Source organism: Macadamia integrifolia, chromosome 5 (assembly GCF_013358625.1).
Source record: "Macadamia integrifolia cultivar HAES 741 chromosome 5, SCU_Mint_v3, whole genome shotgun sequence".
Taxonomy (NCBI): Eukaryota; Viridiplantae; Streptophyta; class Magnoliopsida; order Proteales; family Proteaceae; genus Macadamia; species Macadamia integrifolia.
The window spans coordinates 40,122,091-40,132,615 of NC_056561.1; the positions used below are offsets into that span (position 1 = coordinate 40,122,091).

General features: G+C 37.2%; 2 protein-coding genes and 1 non-coding gene across 4 annotated transcripts in view; 1 reads left to right on the top strand and 2 right to left on the bottom strand.

Moving 5' to 3' along the window:
* The window catches only part of LOC122078198 (GDSL esterase/lipase At3g26430-like), a 27,229-nt gene extending 26,553 nt beyond the window's left edge, over window positions 1–676 (bottom strand). For both annotated transcript variants that reach the window (XM_042644084.1, XM_042644083.1), the window contains exon 1: window positions 310–676. In XM_042644084.1, coding sequence (XP_042500018.1) covers window positions 310–583 — 274 coding nt within the window. In that variant the 5' untranslated portion in view covers window positions 584–676. The remainder of the gene's footprint in view (window positions 1–309) is intronic.
* A 2,121-nt stretch (window positions 677–2,797) lies between these two features.
* On the top strand, window positions 2,798–2,870 carry TRNAR-ACG. The gene has a single exon. It is a non-coding gene; the product is annotated as a tRNA-Arg (tRNA).
* A 1,841-nt stretch (window positions 2,871–4,711) lies between these two features.
* LOC122078685 (eukaryotic translation initiation factor 4B2-like) lies at window positions 4,712–6,822 on the bottom strand. The gene is made up of 2 exons (XM_042644780.1): window positions 5,872–6,822; window positions 4,712–5,111 (listed from the first exon to the last, which is right to left on the bottom strand). The coding sequence occupies exons 1-2, from the start codon at window positions 6,129–6,131 to the stop codon at window positions 5,087–5,089; spliced, it is 285 nt and encodes a 94-aa protein (XP_042500714.1). The 5' UTR covers window positions 6,132–6,822; the 3' UTR covers window positions 4,712–5,086.
* Window positions 6,823–10,525: the final 3,703 nt, after the last annotated feature.

The window sequence follows — 10,525 nt, forward strand, 5'->3', positions numbered from 1 at the left end:
CAAAATAATGAGTTTCATCATTAACTTCTATCTGTATTAATAAAAGTTCGAAATACTTTTCCTGAGTTCAGTTGAAGGGTAAAATCGTATGGCTAAAGAGATTCTCTTCACCTAGTGTGAAAGAAAACTGTCCTAGATATATGATAATATTCTACAGAATCTACACTACATGGAAGACATTTCCACCCTGGAGAGTCCATTACCCTCTATATTTACCTGTTATAGTGCAAAGATCAAAACAAGAGAGAGAGAGAGAGAGAGAGAGAGAGAGAGAGAGAGAGAGAGAGAGGTGTTGTGCAGTAGTGGTACCTATGAAATCGATTACAAGACGACCATCAGAGTATCGTCCAGCGGGGGCATGGAAATAGGTTTCCCCATTGGGTGGAGGTGCTTGTCCAAATGCCGCAGAGAGGCCACCGGTATCGGAATTTGAGTCACCAAAGTTGAAGATTGCATCGAACTCGCATGGCGTCCGCTGGCTCAACCCAAACACCAAACTTGTTTCTGGAAAGGATGTGATCATCACTGAAACTAAAGCACAACTCACAACAACAACCAATCTGAAGAGCTGATAGCAATCCATGGAAACAAAGAAGAATGAAAGGAAGAAGGCAAGAAACTAATGGAAGAGAAGTGAAGTTAGAGAAAGAGAGTTGAGAAGTGGGTAGTGGTAAAGAAGGATATATGGTGATATAAAGCCAAAACCCAAAGGGTGAAGTGACTGATAGAGGGACCGCTAAGACTCACGTGATTGCATTACTTGTGTCTCTTATTTGTCCACTACTAAACGTTGGAAGGAAGGGCCAGAACCCAGAATCCAATCTTTTTTTCAATTCAAGCCTCATCGATCCCAATTTTTCTCTTCTTTTTTTAACAGAGATGTGTCTCCCTCATCTCTAACACTATCTTATCAACCACTGATGGGTACCTGTTTCAATTTCTCAAGTAACGTTCTCAATCTCTCTCTCTCTCTCTCTCTCTCTGCAGTCGGCACCAACCACTAAGAGAGAGAGAGAGAGTGTTTATGTTACACCTCTTTCAGTATAATTAAGTATTTATAGCACTGTATTAAATTAGTTGATTTATTATTAATTTCTTAAAGAACCTTTGAGAAGATCTAATCACTTTGTTCTTTCGTGTAATGCCATCTGATTTGATTTTCTACCAATTCTAGTTATTTTGTAATTAATAACTTGGATTACTTTAAAGGAGATTTTTTTTTTTTTCCTCTCAGGTAATTCCAGATGAAGCTAGCTAGGAACCCCTTTATCATCACTATATATTGAACTCCTTTTGCCACTTCTGATCCATCACAATAAGAGGAAGTATAATCCAGTAGCAAAATATGATTCCACCAATGGGGGTTCGTAGCCTAGTAGGGAAAATGCTCTTAACCCATGACCGCTATAGTTGGCTGATTGTGGGTTCGAATCTTGGCATGCCCACTATCGCCCATTGATTATGCGAAAGCGCCTCTTGCCGTAACAAAATATTTCTATTACATCCAGATTGACTCATGGATTATTCAATGTTCAAAATGAAAATCTTAACTCACGAATCATGTGGTATATGTCAAAAAATCCTTCCATGTATTACGGTGAACCATCCATAACTAACCCTTATGTGATAAATTTCAACTTTATAGAATAAACTTCATGGTCAATTTAGGATCCAAACTTTGCTTTCTTCCTTGTCATAGAGGATCCATCTTGCTTTCTTGGAACGACCGTTTAGAACTGTTAAAAAAATGTAAAAATTCCTGAGATACGATCTCATCACACAGCATTATGATTTCCATTCCAAAGTAAATTAAGGTAGTAGTCTTATTGGAATCTTTCGAATAGTACTACTTCCAATATAAAAGCTAAAGTATGTCTATTTTACATACTTGCGCATACATTAAACTGTCTATAATAGAGCATATGGAGTATCCTACCTTTCCTTAACTCATTCATTAGACATTATCTAAGACCTAGACTATATTGAAACCAAATACCCTCAAGTGCACCAGTGTGTCTAATGCTAATTTGAACAATCAGGGGTGCATGCCCTGATGCTACCAGTCATTCGATGCATACTGGGCACACTAGTGAGGCACTAGAGAGGATCCAGGTCTATCTATATTACCATTGGGATCTCATCTAATAAGTTCTCATACTCAATTATGTCATTTCATCCTTAATAAGCCACATGTTAAATAGAATCTTGACTGTTTATGGCTTTTAAGGATATTGTTGAAGTGCTTATATTCCAACATAGAAACATATTTGTTCACCATCGGTATTCTTATGTTGAACAATAGACAACTATAGAAGCAAGAAAAAAAAAAAAAGACAGATGTCATCTCCTAATCATATGTGAAGCATGCCTGTACAAGTAGGTGATCTAGTATTGTATTGAATGATTATCTAAAGGATAATAATATTTAAAATATCTCTTATTTTCCTTATTTATCACCCACAATCTTTGAACTCATGATCAAGATTTAGTTATCAGTATGCAGATATTAATACTGATATTGATCAGGATCCATTGCTTTTGCTCTTATTTTTTGAAAAATGCATATATATATATATATATATATTTTTTTACGATTTTACCCATAAAATGATATTGATAATCGATTTAGACCGATCAAGTATGACGATAAAGAGATGTCACTGGATGAAACTGATTTCTACTGGTTGTAGTTCTGGTTATATGTGACAATATAAGTGGGATTGGACGTTTAGATGAGCAATGACATAATTAGTTATACTTCATCATTATTTTTAATTTTAAAATCCAAATCACACAGGACTCCATGGCCCAATGGATAAGGCGCTGGTCTACGGAACCAGAGATTCTGGGTTCGATCCCCAGTGGAGTCGTTCAACTATACTTTTCATCCTTTTAGAACCGGTTCTGTCGTTGGTCGACATCGATATGTATCAATTGAACCGGTCCACAGCAATCCAATTCCAGATCAAAAACACATTTTTTATTAAACCAAAAAAAAAAATTTTGACATTACCAGTATGGCTTGTTTTCAGTTTCATATTTGTGAAGATGCACCATTCTTGGATGCATAACAAAGATGTAATGAGTTCACAGATGATCAGCCTAACTGTATGGTTTAACCACAAATGCGTTTCCCCTCTTCTCTTGATTTTCTTTGGACAGTTGCAGAAGCTTAAAATACCCTCTTGGTTCTTTTTTTTATGGTGCTTAAGGAAATGTATCCTTAATTAGGCCAGAGAGAGAGAGGAGGGCCAAGGGTGGGTAGGGATTACTACTTTTGACCAAGTTTGCCCAATTCACAATTAAGAAGAATTGAAGTCATTCGTAGCTATATCTAAGCATCACCATGTGTTGGTATTTTGGCCATATCGGATGAATTTCCCCTCAAATTCCAATAATAAAAAAAAAGGTTTTCTTTTGGGAGAGATTTTTCCTTGATAAGAATCAATTTGGGACCATATTAATCAAGGACAAGCTCCATGATAACCTTTAATATATCCAACGGAGACCCATGAATTCACTGATGAGGAAGAATGATTCAAATAGGAAGTGTGAAATATTAAAAAACGAACTCAAAATGACTATAAAAGAAGTGGTAAGAAAAAATATACAAAAGTTAGGGTTCAACCCAAGTATGACCGTGGATAGAGTTATTTGTAGGACAAAGACCCATGTAGCCAATCCATTTTAGGGGAATGTTCCCGAGATGTTACTCTGACTTTTGTGTTTTTACTTCTTTCTTAACTTCATCGTTTTTCTTTTATTACTTTATCTACCTTTTTTTCTCTACCAGTTATGCTTCTATCGAATTCATGTAGCCGATCCCATTAAGTTAGGATAAGATTATGGTTTTACCCTTATTAAAAACTGTTCCACCTATACAGGATTTGTTAGGTATCAATATTGACCTCAGCTAATACAACCAATCCAATACCAATATTTGATTGCATGATGATCATCACAAACTAAATCATATGAGATCATTTACTTTGACCAGAAAAACTCCAAATAAACCAACTGAACTGGATAAAAGAAAAGGGGCACAAAAAGGGTCCAAATTGGTAAACTGCAGGCTAAACACGAAATTGTTGAACTCCATTCAATTGAAATTTTGTAGACAAGTAGATCCTAAGATCTTTGCTCACGTGTCAAATTTCAGACCAATCAGAATTTACCAAGTGACAAAAAATTATAATAAAAAAATCAGAGAGTTGTAACAATGCAAGGATTCTCTTGGTAGGTTACCATGCACCAAATCTTTTACCAAAATGGAAAATCTGAGAACAACGATCTCAGATTAATGAAAACTCAAGCTAATTCCTATTGTCCAATTGATCCAATGAGATAGGATTGAAAGAAGAGGAACCAAAAAGAAATGGGAATCACTACTCTAGTTTCTCTCTCTAGGCCTGTTATTTGGATTGTTTTATCACATTGTGCCAAAATAAAATTCCGCTGTCAGTATAAACTTCCCCTGTTTCTCATCATTTCTATACCCTCAATCGATTTCTCCTGTCCCACCTAGGTCTGAATTTCTCTATCAACTTCATTACCTGCTCTTCCATGAAAAATTACTCCATTACCTTTTCTCCTTCCCCGTGAGCATCCCTGCCTCAATGCAATCACTCTATCAAAGCCACACTGATAGAGTGACCAGCTTAGGATAATAAGATCACAAACACATGGATGTAAGAAGAGTAGAGGTAACAAATTCAACAAAAACAGTATCTCAATACACTTGTGTTCATCAATATGATTGACAAAACTGATTAATTGTATAATGTAATACAAAAGAGAAAACTAATGCAACAGAGAAAAGATGAAAAGTCCCATGAAGTCCATTGGGATTACAATTAGAAGGGAATATACCTAGAAACAATACAGGCCGCTTGACTCATTATGGGGAAAAAAATAGCAATTTTACACCTGTATCAGGAGGTAACAATTAAGTTATCCAAGGTTTTCCGCTATATTTCTCGGCTCACTTGGTGCAAAACATAAGGGAGGGAAAATAACTTGACTATAAGAAAATTATTCTGTCCTGGCGGCAAAAAGGAACTAAAACCTCAATTTCACAACAGACTTCTCACCATCTCCCTCTAGACTTGGGCCTGCCAACAAGAAAGGGTCAAAAATCAGTAAGCATTTGAAACAATGTACAAAACTAAATGTGCCGTGTGTACATATGGACAGTTTAAAACAACGATAGTGATTTCTTTGCCTTCCCGGTCAATACCCGTGTGTGTGTGCGTGTGTGTATGTGTGTGAGGGTGCTGGGGAATCACCAAGAGAGATTCCTAGTTCCAGTTTTCAAGGGCCTTTCTTTCCCCTTCTGATGAACACTTGTCACCACTCATTTTGAAAAAATACATTGCACATATTAATATTCCAGTCTCAAATTCAATCATCTGTCATTCCATGTAATGGCATCTCCTTCCATGCACCCTCTTGGTGATTCCCCAGCACCCTCTTGCTACTCCTGAAGTTTTAAGTGGTTTGTTTTGTCACGTGCAAACTACTAATTAGGCTGAAACTGAAATATGAGCAGGTGACCTTGGGGTCTACCTGTCAACAAAATTTCATCCTCAGGCAATGCAGCTGTGTCAGAAAGTGTGAGCATAATTGCAATGCAACTGTCACGTTGGTGACAAGTTGTTCCGCCTTTTCTTTTTTAAGCATTTGAGCATTCTGATATGAGCAAAAGTAATCTATGTTCCTCATATCAACTGGTCCTAAACAGTGGATACAAGATCCATAAAAAAAAATAATAATAATAAAAGAAAAGAAAAGAAAAGAAAAGAAAAGAAAAGATGAGAAGAAGAAGAAAAGAGAAATCATTGAACTGAAGATCCAGGATCCAATGTATCATACCTGTCAATGTCTCTGTTGCTAAGAAATCCTCTTTCCCTGCCACCCTGAAATGCTCTTCTATCATCTCCGGGCCTGCTCCACACATCTGCCGTACCACTTCTATAGTCGTCCGACAAGCCAGACTGAGAGGGTGGCCTCTCCGGTAAGCCAGCAACCCTGCCTGCTCCAGAACCAGGCCTCTCAAAGGATTTCTGGCCAAACCTTACCTTGTCGTCCAACTCACGGATTAGCAGTTCCAGATCCTTTTCTTTGCTCAACATCAGCTCATGTAGACTGGTTTTCTCTTGACCAGACTCCAGAGTTTCCCCATTTGCATCCGCTGCACTTTCTTTCTCCAGTTCCTTCCTTATATGATCTATTTCTTCCTTCAGCGTCTTCTCCTCATCTGTCTCAGGCCTGAAACATAACCAAATATCACCAGATTTACTTTGAAAAAGTGCTCAAAGCATGTTCTGAGGGAAGATTAATTTATACACCCCCATGAGATCCCTGTGGATGCCAACGGACAAGTTGATAAGCTAGATATATTTAATGAGCATGCCATCAGAATGAACTTGCCCATGGAGAAAATTCACTTATGCCATCCATCAAATGTTAACAGAAAACATTTTCTATTCATATGTTGCAGCAATATATTTTCCTTTCCTTTTTCTTTTTATTTGGGGGTGGGGGGTGGGGGGTTGAGGGAGTAGGGATAGAGATCAGCATTGGCTTGTTTGGCATTTGACAATAAGGTTTTCATTTACTGAAGCTGAAATTAAATAAAAAGCAATCACCACCTGATCTGCATGGCTGGCATCACTACCAGTACCCCAACCTTGGAATCACCACCACCAGGGAGCCCTACCGAATCATCACAGAACCAAAGGCAAAACCAATCTCATTCATCAAATTCATACACAAGGTTGCCCATTACAAACTTACATAGAAGACTCCAAACCAAACTCAAAATCAAGAAAGAAAAGGCCTGAACCAATCCTGAATAGATAAGGTAAAACTAAAACTACCTAGAAAACTGGAAAAAGAAACGAGACCAAAAATAAGGATAGACTTTTTGAGACCTATTCCAGCCTAACTAAAGTCAATCCCGTATTCATTCCTAATACCCATATTTTAGGCTCATCAAAATGGTCTATTACAATAAACTGCAGATTCTTGGAATTCACCTCAGGCAAAGGGTTCTTCAGGTCAGCACCCACGAGAGGAATCTCAAGGTCACAGCTAATACTGCCATCTGGAGGGATGATGGCTTAATGCGGCCAGTCCACTTATTGGATGGAAAAAACATCTCTCCATTTCGAATTCTGTGCTCAATCATATAGCTCACCCATCTATTGGATTTTCCCCACTGGTATTTTCAACCATCAAATGAGGGAAGTACTGATGTTGCAATTTTGGCAGTTGGATGGATAGGAAATCATATGGATTAGCCATCTATCAACTTTCATTGCCGAATTCAATCTTTTACAGTTTTACCCCAAAAACAAAAACACACACAAAAAAGTAAGCTCTCAATCACAAGGCCCTTCATGCATTCAACCTTTCCCTGTCATCATCAATTGTCCAAATCTCATCCAAAATCAACATGTTCTTTTTTCTTTTTGGGAGGGTACAAACATTGACCTGTTCATTCTACCGGAAGTGTCAAGGATGATGTGAAAACATTGTTAATAGCAGATAAAAATTGACAAAGGGCAGTGCCCTACAGACTCCTCCCTTGGACTTCTCACCTAGAGAAAACCATGCCGGACCTTCAGAAAATTGTCTACATAATAGAAACATAGTCCACAAGGTATTACAATTGTATTTGAAACAACATTTTATTCTTATTTTAGGATAACAATGTCTAGATTTAACTATTTAAGAGTACTTTTTCAGTTGAATAAATAGTTAAATGCTCTACTGAAAGAAATAAAAATAGTTAGAAAGCATGATTTAGTGCTTTCTCTTTCAGCTAACATGTTACCATTGAAGCCTCTTGCTTCCAACTAAGATATCTAAAAACACATTCCAGCGATGTCCAATGGTTAATACATTAACTAAAAGCTACAACTTTTAGCCATCACAAAATTCATCAACCAGCCCTTTAATCCTACTATCCCCAAACTACCATCATCCTAACCCAAGCTACCAATCTATATTCCATATTACTTATCTAATACATTTGAAACAGTGAATTTCACCATTCCCTGTCCAATCATTTTGAAGCCCCAAGTGGCACTCAATCAGCCAAAGTCCCAATATTTGTAGGAGAATATTACCACTTTGAGATTGCCACTGATTAGTGTCACAATCAGCCCAGAAATACCTACCTCACTTTCACGGTTTCACCAGAATGAAGAAGCATGAACCTGAATCCTGAAAATGCTTGCCCACAGCAGTACGTGACAAACATTGGAAATCAACAAGGCATTGAACCATATGCAATGTCAGACAGTTAGGGTGCTTCTCCACCCCCTTCAATTTCAAAATATATGTGGGCCCCGTGGATGCCGCACTTGCCACTGCCAGTCTGCTACTGGGAATTATTAAGTTTCAAACCCTACTCCTGATGATCAACTACAGCATAGAAGAATTCAGCAGTCAAAAAGTGTTCATCTTACTCTAGAAATTGCCAAAATATCTTTTGGCATGTCAGAAGGTACTAAGTTTTCATCTTCAAATAATACCAGGATCAACTAGGACAATCAAGAATAAACACAGGGGGTCACAATAGTTTGTAATTAGCCTCTTGTAAAAAGGACAGATTCCCACATAGTAGGTATAAACGACCTTAAATATTAGGGTAAAGAAGTAATTTTAACTCTCATTCCTTCCCTCATCCTCCTCTTTCGACATTCCCCTTCTCACCGGGCAACAACAAAGGTGGATAGCAGATGAAAGCATTGGCAACAAGCAACCCTACCATCTATCTTCTCCAGCAACGGCAATTCAAATCTCTAATCTCTCTTTACCAATCCATCTTACTGTAAACTGGAAAATGTTTTCTTCATTTGAGATCCAGCCACTAACAATGATTCCCATCTCCAAATTCGGTGAATAAACAGAGAGGCAATATTACCTACACATTTCCCAGCTGACTTGTTCAGAATCATATCCAACTGAACCTTTCCCTCCAGGCCAAAGTCGACTTGTGCCTTCCATCAAAAAAAAAACTGCTTCTTCCTCAGCCATGATGGGATCAGAGATGGCAAACGGGTGGACGAAGATAAGAATGAGATCCTTGGCAAGTGTGACTCCTTCCCCAAGGATACATCACCAACCACATTTCTTCTCTTGTCCATTGCAGGACCTCCCTCCACCTCACAGTCTGCCATCAGATCTTCTGGGAAATGAACATCTATCCAATGCCATGGAATTTTAGAGAAAGTTGCCTACAACATCATAATCCTCACAGAATATAGGAGTGCTAGCATGGTATCAAGTATTGAACCACTACGGACCAACAACGCCGATAGATATCGAGATTGGGCATGTCAAAACAATACAGAACTGATACATAAAAAATTATGTATAGAAGCGGTACATGCTGATACAGTACTAAATACACACTGACAAATTTGATACACAAGCTATCAAAACCCAAAAATCTCAGTTTTTAAAAGAAAATTTCTTCCTACTCCGCTTTTTTGGCCAAAACCTAAGTGAATCCCATCTACACTCAAACATGACAGAGGAGAAGTGTTTAAACAAGCAAAAAATTGCACTAACACTCATCAAAGTGGAGATTGAAGCATCAAAGCCGCCAAATGAAATACGTTAAAAGTTTTATTTATTTATTTATTTATTGCTTGAATCTTGGTTTTCTTGGTTGTTTTGCCAAGTATCATTTCTAAACTAGAAAACTGACCTAGATTTGGATCATCTTGAATAATTTGTGATCTACAATGTATAATTATATTTGTTTGTAAGTATTTTTTATTAATAGTTACATACTACTTCAGGTTTGTTTCATATGTTATTACTAAAGTGTAGTATGGTTAATATGTAGAAACTTAATATATGTGATACTTAATACTAAATAGTTCGTATGCTCAGTTTGGACCTTTAATGGTTACTTTAAGCCAGTATCCCAATACACAAATAGATTTTTTCTTTTTCAAGTCTGTTTACTTTAATTGCTTCTAATTACTTGTTAGTAGGTTTGATATTGCACTTGTCAATGAAGATTTGAATCACATAGATGCCGTAAAGACAGAGATAACCTAACACTAGTTGGATATCACTATTTATTGCTTATCAATTCTTAAAACATTTGTTTTGCATGTATCATAAGTAAATCAAAGCGTATTAAGCATCTCATAGTGTGTCTCCAATATGTCTCTTAAAACAGTTTTCTGATACGCTGGCAAATACCAATACTTGACACCTTGAGCACCAACAAACTCGACTCCACCAGAGAGAAGCAAAACATGAGTCAAAAGACAGTCTCAAAAAGAAGCCTCAGAACAGACAGTTTAGATATCTTTGTTACAAGAGGTCATCAGGACCTTAAAGATGAAATATAATGAAGGAAACTCGAAACTAAGCTTGCACATAGATAGATAGATTGATAAAGCAAAGCAAACCCAAAAATAAAAATTAAATTGAAGAGGCTTAAATATGACTGAAAGAAAAATATTAAACCTACAGAATACAAAAATACCATATCTAC

Bases quoted from the DNA above. Each gene is read 5' to 3' on its own strand.
- LOC122078685 (XM_042644780.1), bottom strand. From the start codon at position 6,131: ATGTTGAGCAAAGAAAAGGATCTGGAACTGCTAATCCGTGAGTTGGAC. The intron at 5,112-5,871 runs GTATGATACATT...TCTTGTTGGCAG, and splicing joins AGCAACAGAGACATTGACAG to GCCCAAGTCTAGAGGGAGAT.